This window comes from Colletotrichum paranaense (genome assembly GCF_030867605.1).
Source record: "Colletotrichum paranaense strain IMI 384185 chromosome Unknown Scaffold_2.1, whole genome shotgun sequence".
Taxonomy (NCBI): domain Eukaryota; kingdom Fungi; phylum Ascomycota; class Sordariomycetes; order Glomerellales; family Glomerellaceae; genus Colletotrichum; species Colletotrichum paranaense.
This window is the reverse complement of record NW_026848960.1, coordinates 1,437,762-1,457,886: the sequence shown is the minus strand read 5'-3', so window position 1 is coordinate 1,457,886 and position 20,125 is coordinate 1,437,762. Positions and strand designations below refer to the sequence as shown.

At 54.5% G+C, this 20,125-nt stretch overlaps 4 protein-coding genes across 4 annotated transcripts; 1 reads left to right on the top strand and 3 right to left on the bottom strand.

Moving 5' to 3' along the window:
- Positions 1-953: 953 nt before the first annotated feature.
- Positions 954-2,021, bottom strand: CPAR01_02369 (adenosine deaminase; the record flags this gene model as incomplete). The annotated part of the gene is made up of 1 exon (XM_060486657.1): positions 954-2,021. The coding sequence occupies one exon, from the start codon at positions 2,019-2,021 to the stop codon at positions 954-956; it is 1,068 nt and encodes a 355-aa protein (XP_060353985.1).
- Positions 2,022-3,794: 1,773 nt separating this feature from the next.
- On the bottom strand, positions 3,795-4,373 carry CPAR01_02368 (uncharacterized protein; the record flags this gene model as incomplete). Its single annotated transcript, XM_060486656.1, has 1 exon — positions 3,795-4,373. The coding sequence occupies one exon, from the start codon at positions 4,371-4,373 to the stop codon at positions 3,795-3,797; it is 579 nt and encodes a 192-aa protein (XP_060353984.1).
- Positions 4,374-4,988: 615 nt separating this feature from the next.
- CPAR01_02367 (uncharacterized protein) lies at positions 4,989-5,198 on the bottom strand (the record flags this gene model as incomplete). Its single annotated transcript, XM_060486655.1, has 1 exon — positions 4,989-5,198. The coding sequence occupies one exon, from the start codon at positions 5,196-5,198 to the stop codon at positions 4,989-4,991; it is 210 nt and encodes a 69-aa protein (XP_060353983.1).
- Positions 5,199-9,074: 3,876 nt separating this feature from the next.
- CPAR01_02366 (uncharacterized protein) lies at positions 9,075-9,623 on the top strand (the record flags this gene model as incomplete). Its single annotated transcript, XM_060486654.1, has 2 exons — positions 9,075-9,202; positions 9,350-9,623. 2 exons carry the CDS (start codon positions 9,075-9,077, stop codon positions 9,621-9,623), a joined length of 402 nt encoding a protein of 133 aa, XP_060353982.1.
- Between the last annotated feature and the right edge of the window lie 10,502 nt (positions 9,624-20,125).

The following is a 20,125-nucleotide window of genomic DNA, read 5'->3' as shown; positions in this document are numbered from 1 at the left end:
GAGAGGATCCGGGCAGGATACGATGAAATGCAGAATAGTTTGAGCCTTGGAATGACTTTCAGGGATAACAAAATGAAATTGGAAGAGCTCAAAATGAAAGAACAAATGCCAATAGCACCGCGACGAGTTATTTCTTGAGGGATCGTTTGTTGTATCGCTGGCAGCTTGGCCCACTCCTCTCCCTGGCCGACTCGAATCCGCAAGGCTTGAACCACGGCATGAACTCAACCAATCACCCTGAGAATCAGTCGCATAGCATTCGCGGCCTTGGATACCGTACATTCGTGTTCTTGAAGGTATTCCAGCAAGTGCGCCGATGCTTCTCTGATCAAAGCTATCATCGCTCGAAGTGGAAAAGGGGGGGGGGGGAGGGATGGAGGGAACCGAACAGAGTAAATCGGAGGATATTCCGCAGCTACGTCGAGAACCGCAAATCATTCGCCTGACGGTGATACATCGAGCCTAGCCTCGGAGGTTGATATGCCTACATCGTCGGTGATGGTTGTCAGATATCCCACCAGCCCAGCTCACCTGGACACGTTGAGAGCGTTTGGGCAACGAGAGGGAATTTACCCCTTTTCCAGCGCTTCGCGATGTACAAGGCCAGCCCAAAGATATTCATGGAAGTTTCCATGCAAGTCACCATAGGCATTGTTGAATCTTGAAATGTGTGTTCTTGTTTCCATTATTTTACTATGTACTCCCAATCGCTAATCTATCTTCAGCATCGTGACATTCTGGTATCTCCTTCTCAAACCCCCTTTTCCAAAACCGATAGTCCCAGTTGAAGGGGGACCAATGCAACCTCCCTTCGTTGAAATCCTTCCGGGGTAGAGAACGACATCAGGTCGTGTCTAAAACCCTCATTCGTCCAAAAAATCAGACATCCGCCCAAACGCCATCAACCCAAGACCTTCTCCCACCCACTCAGCAATACACAGTTTCTAGCCCCTTTAAGCCTTACCAGCATACTTCTTCACAACAACCTCAATTTCCCCCTTCAAAACCTCCTTCCTCTCCTCAGAGCACCAGCTCCCCTCCACACTCCCAACAGCAATCCCCTTCCACTCCTCGATGCTCAACCCAAACGCCTCCTGCACGGCGCAGTAATTCTCAAGGATATACCCCCCAAAGTACGCAGGGTCGTCGCTGTTGATGCTGAATCGCACACCCTTGTCCAAGAACTCCCGAATCGGCATCTCCTTCATCTCCCTGACGCCCCTCAACACCACATTCGAAATCGGACACAGACTCAACAGCGTCTTATCCCGCGCCAACCGCGCCAACAGCTCAGGGCTCTCCGCCGACCGCCGCCCGTGATCGATGCGCGTGACGCCGCAGTCGTCGAGCGCCTGCACGACGCACTCGGCAGGCGCCTCCTCGCCCGCGTGCGCCGTCGCCCGCACCCCCGCCGCCCGCACCGCGTCGTAGATGGACGTCCACATCTTGGGCGGGTACGGCGCCTCGCTGCTCGACATGCCCACGCCCGCAATCGTGCCGTCGGCAAAGTGGCCCGCGTCCCGGGCCTCGACAAACATGCGCAGCCCGTCCTCGACGGTGCAGTGCCGCAAGAAGCAGACGATATACTCAACCGTCAGCCCCTCGAAATCCCGCTGCGCACGCTCCTTTGCGCGCCTCAAGCCCTCGATGACGGTCTCGTACGCGACGCCGCGGCACGTGTGCGCCTGCGGATCGAAAAACACCTCCGCGTGACGCACGTTCTGCGAGTGCGCCTTCTTGAGATAGGCATAGCCCAGCTCCTCGAAATCGGTGACGGTCAGGAGCACGGAGAATCCGATAAAGTAGTAGTGCAAGAAGTCGTCGAGCGAGGAAAAGTTGCGGTACCGCTCGTACAGGGCCTCGACGCTGGCGAAGGCGGGATCCTTGTCGACGGGCAGGGCGATGTTGTTCTGTGCGGCCAGGTGGAACAGCAGCTCGGGCCCCAGGGAGCCCTCGATGTGAATGTGGTGCTCGCACTTTGGGAGATCGACCAGGAAGTCGTGGAGGTTGTCCTTGCACATCGTGGGCGGGATATGCGTGTCGTGAATGTGTGGGTGTGGGTGTGGGGTGTGTGCGAGTGTCTTGAGTATGATGATGAGGGGGGCCCCAGATGTCTGAAGTTGCAGAGTCTGTGTGTCGTTTTGTTGGAGATGCTTTAGATAGAGAGAGTGAGAGGTCGTTGTCGGTTCTGCAGATGAAAACGACGAATGATGGGATGAAGTTTGGAGGCGATGCGATGCGATGCGATGCGCCGGAGAGAAGTCGCAAAAAGATGAGAGGTGTATTTTAGTAGAAAGATGTTTCACTTGAAAAAGTTTGCTCAAAAAATCTTCTCGACAGGTTTCTACCTTTGCCTTTTGTGTCGTTCACGAACAAAAATAGATTTTGTTGGAGAACTTCTAGAAAAGTCTTGTAGATGAACGCACGGCTTGGTATCTGCCACCAAAAGTTTCTTTCTTATCCGTGTTGTGTCATATCATTGGATTTTTTTTTTCTTTCACTTCCAGTTTTTTACGTTTTGCCTCTCGTTTTGGTGACAATGACCCGAATTTGTCTCCATATTCGCAGGTTTACGTTATCAGGTTCCCCTCGTTGTCGGCGAGCGCCGTGTTTCTTTCTGCAGCGGAAGACGGCGAAGGTTCGGCCCAGTCTTCGTTCGCCCGCTTGACTGTGTCCGGCTTCCGACCGAGTATAAGTGGTTCTGGCTAACGCTGTTAGCCTCGGGAATATCCATCCAAGATAACAAAGGGATTTTAGACACAATGGAGTGATGGCTGATAGTACTAAAAGAGACTGAAAAGAGGGCAGTAATGAGCCTCCACGGCTGTCGGAGAAACAAAGATTCCAAAACGACTAGCATTGACCACAAGGCAAGAGATCGCGAGAACGAGGGACCTGTGAAAAGGGGTTCCCCTGATCAAGAAACTTCCCGTGCCACGGATCCGGAGGCGAGCCTTCGCCAGAACGCTTCTCTCCCACACCCATTCCCACACTCTCTCCAACCCGGTGGTCAAGAGAGTCTCCAGCAGCTTAACCGCTCCCCCCTCTCAGGGCCCTCTGTCGTCAGTGAGTGGCCCAATTTTCCGGGCCCGCGACGCACCCTGCGGCATTAAACGCACGACCAGCGAAGCCGTCGAACGACAAGATGGTTTGAAATATCCATGTTTGAAGCGGGCTAAGAGTAGTAGCATCGGGGATATGGGGAGGAAGACATTGGACGAAATATGACCATCGACGAAACAAGCTCCCTCCCGTTCTGCCTGTCACGACGATGATGTCGCAGTGAATCGGGAATTGGGCTAGGAACACTTTTCGTTGGTGACAGGCACAATCACAGATCCTACCCTTCTTTTCTCCAGCTTTGACGTCGGAAAGAGGTGTCCCGGCGCACCTCACTGTCGCAAGAAAGCAGGATTGAAGCCGGAGGGTGCGGTCGCAGTCGCAGTCGCAGTCGCAGTTGCAGTGGCAAAGAGACGTGCAGCCGCAACTGACTGACATGAGCAAGTTGTCCGCGAATGGAATGCTTTCCATTTGAACAGTCTGGGAGGCTGGCCTTCGCGAGGGGGCCGCCAGCTTCCCCGTCACCTATTGTCAAGTCACCGTGCCATATGTACGTTCAGACCTCAACAACGGGCAGCCTCACAGACTCTCAGAGACTGACAGGTCCAGGCGGCCGCCACATACGACATTGGTAGACTGCATTCCTTAGGTATCATGCTTTGGTTTGGCTGTTTCTTCTTCAGCGGTCCGCCAACGGCTAGCAGTGTGCGGGCTGGCGCGCTCCTCGAACTCGTCTAGATGGTCTCGAAACCCAATCTGTGTTGCACTCGCCAACCTTCATTGGCTCCAGCGAGACCCCTCTCTGTCTGTCTGGTCTTTGAAGGATGCTCTCCCCCCGTTGCGACGGATAGAGCCTGCCGCCTGCCGCTGAACCGCTTCCAAAGTCTAGACCTCTGGTATTGCTTTTTCTTGTCCCAGAGCGCAGAGACATCCAGAGACATCCAGAAACCTGCCGATTCCCCGGTTATTTCCCACATTGGGGGGCTGAAAGGCTGGCAAGTGGTGGCGCCGCACGCCGCTCCTAGGATTTCTCGGTAGGGATCATCCCGGAGCTGAAAGTTCAACGTCAACTGGACATTTTTCGACGGCCGATCAGAAGAGAGATCCATCCCAGTGTTTGACTGCGGGGGGCGACGGGCGGTGCGCCCATGGAAGGAAGAACAAGGGAAAAAGAAAAAAACCGCAGAAACGACCGGGATTCGGTGGTCAGATCCGTCTTGTGGCCGCCGATGAACCGGGCGAGGCAGCAGCCGACGGGATGGCTGACTACGAAGGGATATCCATACTAGGTGGACATTAGTGTTGCCTCGCATCACTGGGACCTGAGAGAGCTGAATGATACCATTCTCAGACTTTCCCAGGGCTATCCGTACGCCGCCGCAGCGTATGTACATACGTATGGATATCCATCAAGGAGCTGAGATGTTGGATAACGGCCGAACACGCCCCCTCAGGCTGTTGCTCCGAACTGTCAAGCCAAGGAATGTTCCTGGTCTTAGCCCGTGAGGCCCCTCCCTCTAAAAAGGGTCTCTTGGCCCTTGATATGCTTGATTATCAGCCCCATCCATGGTGGCACGGGCTGTCCCATGGCATCTGTGACGTGAGTCGTCGCAACCACCGATCTCTCAAGCGAGAAGGGAAGCCTCCGCCAGTCGTGCGCAAAAGCTTATCGACAGGAATAGCTCCAACGTCCAGGTGAGATGATGGAATGGCGGTTGGAATGGAGTCCCGTTGACCTCCGTCCCTTCATCCGTTGTGTCTTTTTAAGCTTGTCATGGCCGTTTCCGCGCGCCCGCGCCCGATGCTTGTTGCACGCGACCAGTCACCAGTCGTCCCGTTGCATCTTGATGCCCGCTGCCCGCCCTCTCTGTTCTAATTCTGTCCGTTTGAAGACAGCAACCACCTTTTCTGTCAGACTTTCCATCTTCCTACCTTATCCAAAGACTTGGGATGCGCCCGTGAACCTTTTTATCCCGAGATCGACAACCCTGGGCCACGAGGGACACAAGCTTCTTGTTGAAGCGCCCGAGCGTGCGAGGAGCAATCCCGTTGGACTCTTTTTTTTTTTTCTCGCCGTGCTTGTATCTAACCTGCGAGTGAAGATGATCCTTCGGTTTGTCGAGCTGCTTGCTACCCATGTATCCGTAGGTGTTCCCCTCTCCCGCTGGCAGGAATGTGGGATCCGCCAAACCCAGCCAGACCCAATTTCATGCAAGCTAGCAAGGGCTTCTTTGGCAGTGCTGTTTCATTCGGCTTGTTGACCGCCTGTTGCCAATAACTGCCGCCGCAGACCCAATCCTCTCCGCATCCTTTGCCGGACCCAGTTGTTTGGAGGCACGCCGCACCGCTGCTCGAAAGCGCGGGTACGGATAAAGACTCAAGACAAAACACACGAGTGGCTGTCGACCGTTTTCAAACGTTGTATTGCTTCGGGAAAAGAGTGCGAGGTAATACGGATAGCCTGCCAATCTGCCTGGCCATCGGAAGCTAATCGGTGGATGGTAACATGCATGCGCGTCTTGGGACCGGACGTTGACAGCTAGTCTTACTGATACCGTAGCAAGCCGCGGCTGACGGTACAGTCATTACGGGTAAGAAGGTGCGTTTACGGTCGTTGCCGCCATCGTCACACTGCTTCTTAGTCTCTGTCGGTGAGCTTGCCCGAGTTTAAGCTATGCGATGCGATATTGCCAGCACCCGTCCTCGAGTTATCGGCGGTTGCATTTGTGTGACATGACACGCATACTTCCTATGTATATCCTCGTCCGGTCTCCTTAACTACGTTAGGTATGGCTCATAGACCACTCTCTTCAGACAATAACTAAGGCGAGGTGACGATGGTTGGATTGGTGGATAACTTTGCTGAAAAGACAAAAGTCTCACGATTCAAAGTGGGCAGAGGACTTGCCAGCCGGAACGACCAGATAACTTTGCTCTTTGCGGGGTTGCACACCATTCTGCTTGCCACCGGGTGCCCATCACGCTACCCAGGAGCTGTTCCCTCCCGGCGGATATACCGAATGGCACCTCGAATCCAGAGGGCGGTTGATGGCGTCTCCTGAGCACCGTGATTGACCGAGTCTACTGCCTGGGTTTGTCTGCAACTCGGGTTGCTGCAACGATGCTTGTAGTGTAACCTGCGCTGCACATGGTCCGTTTCGGTGCCCCTCAAGAGGGTGTAGACTGTAGACGGAGGTGAAGAGGAGGAGGAGGAGTTGCTGAGGAGGGCTCGGAGGAGGTGCTACTTTCGACAGAGCTCCGTCGAGGTCATGCCGGCGTGCTAGTGTATTGCGTACGCAGCATCCGTAGTAGACTTCTCGGCTATCACCCAGTGGTATTCAGATAAACTGCACTTTAGATTCGCTTCGCGGATGGAACCTGGCAAGTTACCACTCCGGGCTGTCATGTTTCATATGGGCCGACAAGCCTTGGGAGCTCGAGCCAGCTTGCCAGGTACGCCAATCGCGCCGTCGACATTCAGTCTGCGGTCCGTTGTGGATAATTCTTGACAACTCTCCCGAGTGGAAACACGGTTTCCCTGGGCTTGAACGAAACTCTGATATAGTTGATTCATGTTGCGAATCGGTTCAACATCACAGCAGACTGGTGGCCGTCTACTGATGGTTGACTCGACGGCGGAAATCCGTCACAAACCAAACTCCAAAGCTTGGCTATTAATATTCGTGTGAAAAAGTGCGGAGCCGATCTCACCTATCCGCAGATTCGGCATTCGGTTGTGATTAGATGCGTCGGCTCCACGGCTCGTTTAGGATAAAAGTCCTGGTTATAGCTTATGCTCTTAATCCGCGGCACCAAGAGCCAATGTTGACCAAGGGGCTGACAAGGAATGGCGTGGTCGAGGAGGGTCCTATCGTGACCATACTGCGTACTCTGTAGTCCCTACCGAGTCCAAATGATAACTGTCGGTCGTGTGCACAAACGCGGACGTGTGGCAGACGTCGGCAACGCCATCGTCGTCCCCATTCCCCCGTGGAAGAGTTCTGGCCTTTAAGCGATTGACACGATACTGTAACCTTGCTGACATGGGCTTGTCCTTTGACCCCCGGCATGCTTGCAGTACCCATGGCCCCGGTCAGACAAATCCTCTTGTCTGCGATTGACACTGAATCAATGGCGGCGATCTGTTGAAGAGGTGCTGTACGACTCGGGGATCGCGTTACATTGCTGCAAACATACCGTCCCGGCCGGAATGCTGCGAGTCGTGAAATGGATCCAATCTGCTTCTGTACAGTACACCCGCACCATGTACGCGACCACCTGTCGTGTTACCATCTGCCACTGATCTGCGCTTTCGTCACGCAGCCCTCTACCATGGCTCGGGAAAGCTAGCCAAGTTGCGAACCTCCGAGGTATGTAGAGGACGTGAATGAGAATGGCCGAACAACCAGCCTAAGAAGCGGCGACTTCTCCGGGAGTTGCGCCAATCGTCATTCGCAACTGTTGGACCCTTGGTAACCATTCGGTGGCACGGCGACCTACGACAGAGGAAAGACGTATGTGGTGCTGACAAGGATGACTAGAACACCTTTTCTCCCAAGTGAAGCTGGAGACAGCGACTCGTTGACTCTTACAATCGAGCGATGTCCATACTTTTTACCCCTGTCCCAGGAGAACCTCGAGCCTAGACATCAGCTTCGGTCCGTTGGATGGTTGAAGGGAATCGTTGAGAATGAACAGAAGGGATATCGATGTTTGTGAATACAACCTCTGAGATGCAATTGTTGATGCGGACCTGTGGGGTAGTAACCGGGTCCGACCACGCCAATGTGATATTTGTATGTACCAAGTACCCGCAACATGTGGAAGACGTCCCAACCCCATGGTGAAAAAGCCCTGTCGAGACTTTCGGGGGTCGAATGGGAGAGGATGGCCTATTCTTCCTGACGTGGGAGTCACTTGTGTCTGGGTTTTCTCATCGCGCAGTCGACCGACGCTGGCCGTTGTGCGGCGCAGTAATACCACAACATCATTGCGAGTCTCATCTTCTTTGTGTGCGGTCGTCTGCGCCACAAGGCCACAGTACAAGGCCAACCAAGCAAGCCAAGGGGTCGGAAACCTCCTTTACTTCATGTGTTTGCTTGTCGTGGAGGTGAAGAGCGTGTGGTTGGCCGTTGTGTACCGTGGTACACGGCAGAAACGTACACGCAACCTGACCGGGCGCATGGGCTTCGGGAAGTGGGATGCGGCGTGCTAATGGATGCATCCCCGGCCCACGCGAGTGGTGGCCCTCTTGAGAAGGCCATCAGGAGGGGGAGGGATCGTCTCTCGCGGCACGACTTTTCCCAGGAGAGGCTAGGGACGCACTCACTCACATACTGCAGGCTAAGGTAGTCTCCTCCCTCCTCCCTCCCAGCTCATCTAGCTCGTAAGCCTGTGCAAGCCTGTGCAATAGCGCACTGCGTGCTGCAGGAGCATATTTTGACAAGGACAGGGCCTCACCGGGCCCGGGGCAATCGACCAGTTCTCGACACATGATGGCGGATGCGGAGCGTTCCAAGGCGGGAAGACGCGGTTGGCGAGATCAAATCTTGCGCAACGACGATGATATCGACTATCACCCGGAGGTTTGAGGCCCTACCATTGGCCGCGTCGGCTTGCTCACCCTCGGCTGGCTGACCGAGCAAAGTGCCCAGGTGTCACGATGCATTGAGACATGGATCGTTGGAAAATATGCAGGCGTATCTAGATGACGGGGGGGCTAAGAGTGTAAAGCAGACAGCAACTGAGGGCAACAAGCCCAGCCGCAGTCTACTGTGTATTGTGTACGTACAGAGTAGTGCTTCCGTACTCCGTGCCCGTATGGAGTCTTTGACATGATGGTTGCGAGGCTACTCTGCCGTGACGGAGCCCAATGCTACGTCAGAAGCGTGGCAGTCTGGCAGAAAGTCGGAAAAGAAACAAGGGACGTGGGAGTCCTGGCGAGCATGTCGGAGGAAATTTCGGGCCATCGGCAGCGATTTCGATGTTTTCTGCTGGGGCGGCCTGCTAGAGCCATGCAAAGACCAGCCGCTCTCGGGGCTCAAGCCGAAGGAATGCTGTTGGACAGTTGGGCAGGCCACTCGCTGAAATGCTCTTCCAACGGTGGACAGTGGACACTAGGCCGTAACCTTGGCAGGTATCCGTAGCGCCAGCTTAATTTGACAATGGCATGTTGGAGAAGCCGAGCCTGGTTAGTTTCCAGTATCCACGGTCTCCAAGCGGGAACTTGGCCGTCGCAGATATAACCCCGGGCATCTGGCCGAACTCGAAGGGCTTCGAATCGGAGTAGCGAGCAGCGAAATCTTCATGTACAAGGCCCGCGGGCCATGGCAAGCCGCAAGATGACATTGGGACATTGCCTGTTCGTGGATTCGCTGTCAACGGTTCGAGGCCAGGCCAGGCCTGGCCATCCTGTGGCCCTGTCACCCAGGGCACTAGCGCTGATGAACCCCCCGGCGGTGTTTCCCCTGGCGAGCGACATCCGTGCGTGTTCTCCGTCAGGAACGGAACTTGTGGGACATGATTCGGGGAAATTGGGTGGTTGTGACATTGCGAGAACATGATTCTCGATGGAGCCACTTTGATGGCCTTTGGGAACATCCGGATGCTGCCGACTGATCAGGAGGTACGGGGACGGAATCCCTCGAGTCGAGCGGCCTGTAGACATAAACTTGTCAATCTGTAGGCTTGGTAGCACTGCCACTAGCACAGGAGGCGGTCGTCATCAAAATCCCCGGCTGGCGGAACCCCCCCCCCCCCTTTTTCGCTGATTCTTGCCTGGCATGCACAGTTTCCAAAGGATCCATCCGAGGCTTTGGTTGCTAAAACCAGATGAACGTGGCGAGCCGGGAGGGATAATATGCGTATTGCTCAACCGTACTGTGAGATGTGCCAAGAATTCCCGCATGATGGTGAAGCAGTCCAGCCATCATCACACTTGCGAGTATCCGTACTAATAGATTCTCAAAGACCCCGAGAAGACGGATATCGGGAACAAGCCATAGTGGGCGGCGTGGGGCCGACGGCTCCTGGATCGGCAGAAGTAGGGCGAGAGTGCAGAAACAAGGTGCTGTAGCGTGGCGTGAAACTGTGGGTGTGCGGATACCTTCACTGCGTTGTGTGAGTGCCTTTGAAGGCAGTTGGGCGAGTTGCCCAGTAGTTTATGTCGGACTTACAGCGGCGTTCGGTGCTAGAGCTGTCCGCTGACGATCTGGAGACAGATGCGTGGGTTGCAGCAGTGGCTTTCCAGCCATCCCAGTGCGGCATGCGGTGCAAAACTGATGTGCAGCCGGCACTTCAAATCCCAATGGATAAGAGCGGGCGTGCGGGCTGATTGCTTCGGCAGGCCAGACGATTGGGAAAAGGCTAATTGTGTTCAGTCAAGGCCGTTGAAATAGTCGGGTGGCTCGCCCGCCCGCTCGCACATCGGCTTCTGTATGAATTCATAGAGTGCGATGTATCCGTACTGCATCCGTTTTGTCTGAGGGATGCGAACGTTGGCATGCAACGGAGAGGGGGCCATGGGGTCAGGCATGATCCATGAGCTTGCTACCGTGGTATCTTGTGATTTGCAACCTATGGGACCTGCCGGCTTCGTAGACCTTGGAAAGAGATCGATGCTGCCAGCTATGGTCAAGGGATTGATGCACGTCTCTGAATCGCCAATGCAGATCCCAAGCCGCAGGTTGAGAGATTGCTAGGTCCTGAAAAGGAAAACGACAGACACATGCATCGTATCGAGCAAGTTAGAGTGGGCAGAAAGCGAAGCAGCGGCAATGGTGAGAGAGGTCCTGGTCTAGGCGGAATATCAAGCCAAGTAGAAGGTCTAGCATGGTGTGGGTTCGAGACTCGTCGGACTCGGAGCAAGTGCCAAGTGGTCCTCGTAGGTTTGTCTTGCGTAGCTACGTCGCAGATCGACGGCCTACAAGTCAACGGCTCAAAACTCAGGGTTCGGCTGTGCTTCCGGCATATGTGTCGCATCTAAGTTGTTCTGGAGCAGGTAAGGTATCTTAACATGTAGCCTCCCCCTGATTCTCGACTTAGGGAAAACATGCTGAGCTAACAACGAACCGTGGCTTGATGTCGATATGAATGCAAGTTGCTACGGAGAGGTTTGCCGAGTCTGGTTCAACACTATGTGAGACCCGGAAATGTGGCCGTGTGTAGGTGCAAAGTGCGCTCGCAAGTGTCCAGGGACTGCGAGAATTGGAGAGGATGAAGAAGTGCCCGCAAGGGTATCCGTACACTTAGTTGAAAGGGCCCGTTGGAGGAATACTGCGTAGAGAGGTTGGACTTTGAAGAAGGTTGATGACTGTACCGCTGAGGGATGTGGGATCTGGTAGAAAGAAAGAATGGGCTCAAAGCGAGCAGCCGGGAATCGGGATCCAGTCAGCCAGTCCATTTCGAATGTAGCTTCAGCATGCATCGAGCGTCCAGACCCAAGTTCCGCCGGGTCAAGGTGCATAAGTCCGGCTCCAGCTTTTGCTTCGTCTAGGGTCGGGGTTGACTTTGTGGATTGATAGTGAGAGGTCGAAGTCATGGAAGTCTGAAGTTGTCAAGAAACGAGACCGGGTACGTATACAGCGTGGAGCTGTTGTGGATTGCGGATTGGGGATGGATACGGAGGCACATCGGAGGATCTCCCTGTCAGAGCCATATGTCTAGTCTGTTTCGGGGTTAGTGGCGTACGTAATCCAGACTCTCGTCCAGACTCCAAGGCAAGGTACGTAGCTAAGATAGGTTCCTGGCAGCTGCTCCATGTTCCCTATTACCTTAGGTAGGGAAGGAACACTCCACCTCAAGTCTCCAAGTTTACTTCGTAGGAAAGAGTGAACTGTTGGAGTCTTTCCATTTTGTGGGACTACCTTACACAGTAGCCATGTACTCCGTACTGTCTGAGATGCCTTACCTTACCTAAGATGCCGTCAGGTCCCTCACCTCCGAAGTGGCTCACTTCTTAATTGTGTGCGTACACGTAAGGTAAGGGAGGTAGGTGCCTCGGTGGCCCTTTGGAGACCTCATCTCAAGCAATCACGCCGGGCAGACAGACAAATTCTGACACTGCAAAGCACCCACAAGTCCACGACACCCTCCCCCTTCACCTGGCTGCTTAGCCTTGCACGACTCCGGCACCGGTCACCGGTGTCCTGGCCCCTGGGATCATGGAAAGACGGCTGAAGTTGATGAGGACCCTACAATACGGGTACGCCTGTCAGATACCAGAGGACCACCGTCGAGGTAATGGACCTTGATCCATTGGCGCATAAGGCTCAGGAGATTAAGCAAGTGCCGTCTGCCGAGCTCCATTGGCTCCAGGCGCCGATCTCACAGTCAATCTCATCGATGGAAGCAGTATTCCGTGCCTGGATACTACGGCTCACACGCATGCAAGGTACATTCCCTTCTCTGCAACCGTACCTCAGGCCATTATTGCAGCGTTGCAACATTGCAATTCATCGTTGTTGCCCACAGCGGACTACTATAGCCATGGTCTGACGCCTGTCATTGTTCAGTGAAGGAGGAGGAGGAAGAACGCGCAAAGAGAATTGCCATCAAAGTGCTTCCTTGCGGTTGGAATGCAAGGAAGGTACAGTGGGAGGTTGAAAGGTAGGTAGGTAAGGTACCTACCTTCCTTCCATCAGATATTGGACTCGGAAGTACATCATCCCGTCCACCCGTCCACCCAAGGACGCTCTCCTTCCAGTTCTATACTCCGTACCGGTACGGAGTATTCCCATTCGGACTCCAACCCAAGTATCGCGGTGAGATACGTATCTTTACCCAGGTCTCCCATCGCGCACTCGCCCCTCTTTTCCATCGTCTCACTTCTTGCCTAAGGCCTCAGGCATCACTCAGGGACTCAGCTCAGGGCAAGTGCCAGGGGATCTTAGGCATTCGGGCAGGGTGACAGCGACCCTGAGCCTTGAGAAGTACGTACTCCGTCCTCCTCAATCGGGACGCGGAGTGGGGGAAGGAGTTGCAGACAGGAGTACCTACTGTGAAGTACCTAAGGTAGACAGGAGACGGGCGGGCAATTCCCTCTGACTCTGACAAGCACTCACCAAACTCAACCACCACTCCTCACACTTTGGTGCCCTTGGTGCCTCTTCAAATTCCCGGCGCTCAGTTCTGGCCCATCTCTTACTATCCACGAGGCGCCGATCTTGTCCATCTTCATCCCACTTGCATCAAGCCTCCCTGCTCCTCATTCAACCAAATGCCGACCTGTTTGTGCGAGCTGCGGATACTCCATGCTGCCACACTACGGCCAACGTAGCCGACGCAAATTTGCTCTCCATCCCGGCATCACCCAGCAGCAAGCATCCAGCATCCAGCTTCCAGATTCCAGCCTCGATATTGCGAGTCCCTCCCTTCCTCTGCCCTCACGAATACGCAGTTATGCTCCAGTAATCGTACCAACGCTCGAGTCACTCCTGTCCATCAGGGAAGTCGAATCATGACAGTAGACTGAGGGGGTCCAATGGCCCAAACGAATCCAAGGGGGCAACAAGCCTCGACGAATCGATACCTGAGTTGTTATCCCGTACTTCGCCCGGCACGGGGCATGCCGTGCTATTCCTAGCACCACCATCTCGTTCCCTCCTCAACCCGCAACCACCTTCTTCACCATCGACACCAACACCACCACCATCGCTTGGGGCCGAGAGGGGGACAAACTCTGCTCGACTAACAAGGGTCTACCAGCATGGATGTCACTTGTTTCTTTGCCGCCTTATCCCCAGTGCACGCGCAATAGGCATCTATACCGAACAGAAACATGTGGTTAGAAGCTCTGTTCCCAACGACTAAGAGGCAAATGTAGAGAAGGGGTCCCGAGGGGGTGTGTGGGAGAGAAAACTCTTTCCTCCACGCCAGCACACCGGATCACCGCAGAGCTTACCGTTATCACTGCACGGCGTCCAAGTCTGAGCTCTCCGCCTCCTCATCAGGCTCACAACTTCACGTCTGCGCTTTTCTCGTCTGTTCCAAAGGGGCCATAGTCAATCCCTTCAATTCTCCGACTCGTCGTTTCTCGTTTGGGAATGGCATGATTTCACCTAATTAATCAAAACAAGCAATCACCAAATGACTTTTTGGTTGTTGCTATTCTTGACATACTCTCAAGTCAACCAGCTCAGCCCGGGCACTATGGAACCTGCGACTGTCAGACGAGCTTGGCTCCCGCTTTACTTTCTATTCACATGCGGGACATTCGGACTGAGACTCTCAACTTTATCCCTCCTCAGATGAACGCTGATGAGCAAAACTGCGTCTGTCTGACCGCCCTATCCCAAGCTTTTGACAACCTTGGACTCCAGAACTGGCAGTCAGCCACAGTGAAGAAGCCTGCCGGAGACGCTCTTGAAACTGCCGGGAACGAACTAACAAGCTCGAACTAACTAGGTAGCACAAGACAAGCTCCATGGCTGGACCTTTTACACAAGTTGAGAACTGCCAGTGTGCCACCAACCAACCTTACTCTGGAGCGTACGCTCTACGTCGACCGTCAAAGCCTCTCTCTCTCTCTCTCTCTGTTCCACCGTCAGCCACACAGAATAGAGCTGTCCGATACCTATCTAGCGCCTCTGCAGGGAGAGTGCCGCCCCCTTCCCGCGAGACACAGCGCGCCATCTCCATTGTACACGCGACATCCATACACCAAAAGGGACGGCTCCACGGCTCAACACCCTCCCGTGCAACAGCTCGGAACTCGGAGTCAAGGCCTGGTCCTGGCAACCGCTACAACCCCTGATTCTGTTACTGGCGATGCCATGAGCAGCTGCACATGCCATGGCAGTGCCACTATGGTGTCCGCACCAAGTTGTGTACGTAGTACGGAATACAACTAACTTTAGTGCAGACAGTCTTTACCCCAGTGCCCGGTGGCTTTGGGACTTGTCTCTCGCTCGCCTCCCAGGCTCCCACCCTTGGTGTTTCTCCAATGACATCGGGCTGTCACGTCACCGTGCCCATCACTTTCCGTCAACGACTAAGCACCGTCCATCGGTCAAGCCAACCATAATTCGTACAGCTTCGGCATCAAGGTGATGCCGCTAGGAAAGAAGCTTGAACTCGAACGGTTGATGCCCAAGTCTAGCTTCGGTTACCTCGTCACGACTCACCAGTTTTCTCCAAGCGAGTTTGCGTATCCCGGTCGCTGCCCCACACACTTGTGGGCGGAACTCAACCAGCCCGCTGTGGAGGTCCGTTTGGTCTGCCGCCCTCTCCCCGGCCGACGCCGCCGGTAGAACGGCTGAGTTTCCCCCTCCCGCCTTGGATTGCTGCCGCCCATTCTTTTCATCAGACATGAAAAATCGAGGATGTCTCACGGCCCGGAACCTACCTGGCACCCTAGAAGCTACCAGCGGTTTAGTTCGAAATCACAACCACAATCTAGAATAATGCCGTAATTTGCACTCAGATACCTTGTTATTCGACACCTACCTTTAGAGACATTACTTGAGAGGCGAGGTGCACGCAGCACAACTTAACCTGGCCAAATGCGGTCGATATCACACGAACATGAAGCGACTGTGCAAACCTACTAGTATTGAGAATAACTCATGAGCATTGTCTTATCCCATCTTTCGCATGCCTCTTTCTCATCTGTTCACATTGCCCGTTACTTGCTTGCGCGAGGCTAATGCAGCGCCACATTGGCAACTCCAACTGGGGATGGTAGTTTCGGCACAGACGTTGTCATCAGTATCATCACATCAAGACACATACAAAGGCCACAGGCTTCTGGAGTTTTACGGACCTTGAACTTCTCACTACTTTTCACATCCCTGCCCGGGATCCTGGCCGTCCCGATTCCCCGCCGATGTTTTCCCTTTAGGAACAGACCGGCCAAGGATAAGGACCCTGACCCTAGACAATACAGTTCCAACCTTGACTCGAGTCCATCTCCTCAAACTCCTAGCACCGCCTTGCTCCACGGCCCCAACATCCCAAGCATGTGGACCAGGCCACCACGTAGCCGGGGGGGGGGGGGATGAGCTAGCGTCATTCCAATCTCGCAGATTTCTTGACGCCATTGTCGACCATGTCCTGCCGGGCACAAGGCCACAGGTACTTACAAGACTTTGACGCTCCAAACCGCAGTTGCTTTTAGGCCCTGGGGAATCACCCGTCCCGCGCAACCAAGACATCCACGCCCTCTCTGGCGCACAGGCAAACCACCGCCGTCGCGCCGCCGCAGACTCGCAGGTATTGACAAGCGGCAAGCCATGTCTTTGCCTCGTGCCTCACGTAACGGACGGTGTCCGAAATGCTGGCCCAGGAAAGAACCTCGAGAGGCCCTGGCGCGCATGGCCGCTCCAACTTTCATGTCCAAGCTGATAACTTGAGCTTGCGGGGTTTTCGACCAACATTGATCTCCATCTGCCACTTGTCACTTGCGGCAGGATGAACGATGTAGTGTGAGGTATACCAGCTCAACTTTCAGCGTTCCCCTCGCCAGCGATGGCTTATTCTTAGTACCGTCTGTTACTTTTGACCTTCCCCTTTCCGACGGCGTTTGATCGGCTCCTTGATAGAAAGAAGACAGGACGACAAGACACAGACGCTGGCCAGGTGCACAGAAGCTCACCCACACCCCGGTGCAGGGATGACTCAACCACAGGAAATGCTGATCCGTCCCGGCCCCGGCGCGTTGGTGCGTGGGATCGCTGGCCGGTCAGTTGCGTCTCTTGCACCAGGCGGTCACTGCTTTGATGTATCCGTATTTTGCCTCCCTCGTTGGCTTACAATGCAGGCAAAGAAAAGTGTAGAGCTTATTTGTCGGGCGTTGGCCTTAATATCACGGTGATGGTACTTTCTCACTGGCTTCCCCCCCGAGTCTCCAGTCTCTCAGCTTCGCGTCTCTTAGTCGAGGATCAAGGCTTAGATGCGTTACAAACCCATCAGACTTGTTTTGCATTACCTTCCAGAAAATCATATCTCACCAGCTATACCTTCTCTCCTGGAATTGGGGATCATTATTGTCGCTACCCATCTTACGACGACCATCATATCACGGGCATCTTCATGCTTCTCCCCGTCAGCCTCTATCACCCCTGACCCTTACGCATTATCACACTGGTCCCGAATCTTGTCATTCTCTGAAGGTTCCTCACTTGACATCGCCAAGCAACATCCAGGCATACAGCACCAGCAGGCCGGATTAGCCAAGCCTTGCTGCCTTCACACATCGACCGCAGCCTGCCGCAGCAGGGACAATACTCTGCAAAATTTCCACAACAGCTGGTCTCGTCTCTCTGGTCCTTGTCGTTAGGTTCGATTCTCCTTCAGTCCTGGGACTCCCGAATCCTGACACGTTCTACTTCGGTGGCCCCAAATCCTAACTCAAGACCCCTCCAGTCAGCTCAGGAAAAGCGCTCCCCTGAAAGGACCCGACATTGACTAACACGCCGAGACATACTGGGCCGCTCTCGCAGCTCAAGTCTGGATCCCAGCTCTCTCTTTACGAGATACAGAGTCAGGACCACCTTGAATAGACTGCAATACATCTCCTCCAGTTCCGGTGCTGGCTGGTTGATCTTGCCCTGGGAAAGGAACGTAGGCGAACAGATTTTTGGAAGGAAGCCCATTTGTTGCCGCATAGCGGTTCCGTCGGCCTTGGGCCTGTCAAATCCGTCACATTCCACCCTGTCACCAGCAGCAACGAGCTCACCAGACCCTTGCAACATCACGCCTGTTGCGTGGCCGCTGGGCACAGCCGGCCGTAATCTTTTGCGGCAACGTGCAGATTCCCGCTCCTACGAAGCCCCCCCGGCCAATCTCAGCCCCTAGCCAACAGCCCGGAGAAGAGTCTCGAATTGGTCGACAGGCATTCGACAAGCACGACAAGTACGACCAGCACCACAAGGCAGTGCGAGGACCCCAGTTCGGATACCAAGCCTTTCCCTTGACACAGGGCTTTCAAAGCCTTCCAACGCCTCGCGTTTGAGAAACCCTCCAGCACTGAGCAGCAGCCGGTTGGTTGTACCTTACTCTTACCTTGTCTGCGCCAGTCCATCGACGTTGTTCTTCGGAGAGATCAACGTCAGTCGGGGATTTGTCCTGTCACTGAGATATGCTTATTGCCTCTTGGTGTCAGTAATAGATGCACCACGTGCTTGGCCGTTGCAGAAATCCGCGGACAAGCCGCTACGTCGACACGGAACACCACCTCGTAACCCGCAAACATTCCGACGTTCATCAACAGCAGCTTAGCAAAACGGTCTGGAACACAGAAGCTTGCCTCAAAGTCAACCGTTAAGTTTGGTGCGTATGCCACATGTTTCATTTGTCTCGTTTCCCCCCCGTCTGGAGCCGGAATATGTCCTTGTTCCTGTCCATATCGCCAGCACCCCATCTTCACCCGGCCCGGGTATCGGCTAGTCGCCCGCCCTGAACCTCGACCGTTAGTTAGCACAGCCACGGACATTACCTTATGCCAGATTTTATGACAAGATCGGGACGCGGTTGCGTGGCCAAGGCCATGCCTGCCCAAACACCCAATCGACTCGTAGTCTCACCGTGGCCAGTAGCAGCGAAACCCCCCGATGATCATTGTTCGATAGCTCCCGACGAACGGCTTAGCGGCCCCTTCTCATCAAGCGCACGTCCATCGCCCGGGCTGGTTATGGTCGGCTCGTTTGTCGGCTGTTCTGTTGCGGCGCTGTCTCCATCCAGCCTGGCCTCATAAAACAGAGAAGATGATGGCGAGACGAGGGACATATGCAAAGAGGAGAATGAAAAGGACCTGGACCAAGTTGGCCCATCTGCACGCTGCTGCAAAGATTGCTGGGAGGATTTTTCGATGCACATCATGTCCCAAAATAGTCGCCCTCAGCCCACAGCACCAAAGTGTCAGTGGTACAACCCGAAAGAATGCCGGTCGATTCTCAACAGCTCCAAGCCTCCAACAACAAGTCTCCTGCAACCGAGTGCAGAAGCGGAAGAGTTTCCTGCAGATTTTACCTTAGCAAACCAGCCGAACCAACGACGGGCTCATTACACCCATCCACATTGTACCCCAACACCCTTTGCATCTTACCTCGAAGCCCTCTCTTCTCTTCCCAAGTTCCCCCCCTCTAAGCGTGGGTGAGGGTTGCATAAGGGCAAATTTCACCCACATACGTACGTGCCTCCATCCCAGAGCCCGTTTTCTTTTGGATCAGGATCTATAGCGGCTTCTCCTGTCTTGGTACGGCCCACCTGTTGCAAAATTCCCGACGAGGGAGCTCGACGCGTGGTACCCACGATCATACAAGTCAAGCCATATCGACTTGTTAGCCTTTGAACCCGAATCCTTGTCTTGGGGACCATCAACGTTCACGGTTCACATTGGCCCCCCCTGCCTCCTACGCAAGAGGTTGAGAAAAGCACCCCAGCCGAGTCCAAGTGGGCTTGTTCGACGGGAAATGCCATTGAGTCGCGGCACAGCGACCTTATTTTCGAAGCTGTTGCCGATTCGCCATCACCAATCCTTGGTGTCGACGCTTAAAGGCAGGGATCATGGGGTTTCCTGGTGACTTGTCCGAGGTTCCTGGACCCCCTGCTCTCTTGAACCGGGACCCTGGCATCCCAGCAGCGCCCACTCTCCGGTCGAAACACGTTAGTTACTTTGGTTGATGAGCATCTTCCACAGCCCTGTTCTTCCTCCTTGCTTCCTGGGCCCAGCGGCAGCAAGGATCCCTTCCAGCCCTCCACCACTCTCCAGAGATAATATTTCCGATTCTGCTTTCATGGCGCGGAGAGCCCCGGATCCAGTCCAGAACTAAAGCCTCGAGGGCACCGCAAACCATCGTCACTAAAACCTCCGGCGGTGTTGTACCCGTCGAGTGACATGACGGCCCAAGACCACCATACCTTGCCTTGCCTAGCCTCCCTTGTCCGTCTACCTTACCCGCTTCCTCGTTGCTCCGACCAGACGCCGCTTGCTATTAGTCTTTAACATTTCTGCCACCATCCCGCAGAGCCACACAGCTTGCCATTCTTTACACCTCTCTACCCTCCGCGCAACCTACATCTGGTGCTTGTTTCCCCTACCGGCTTCCATCCTCCACGACCCCACGCC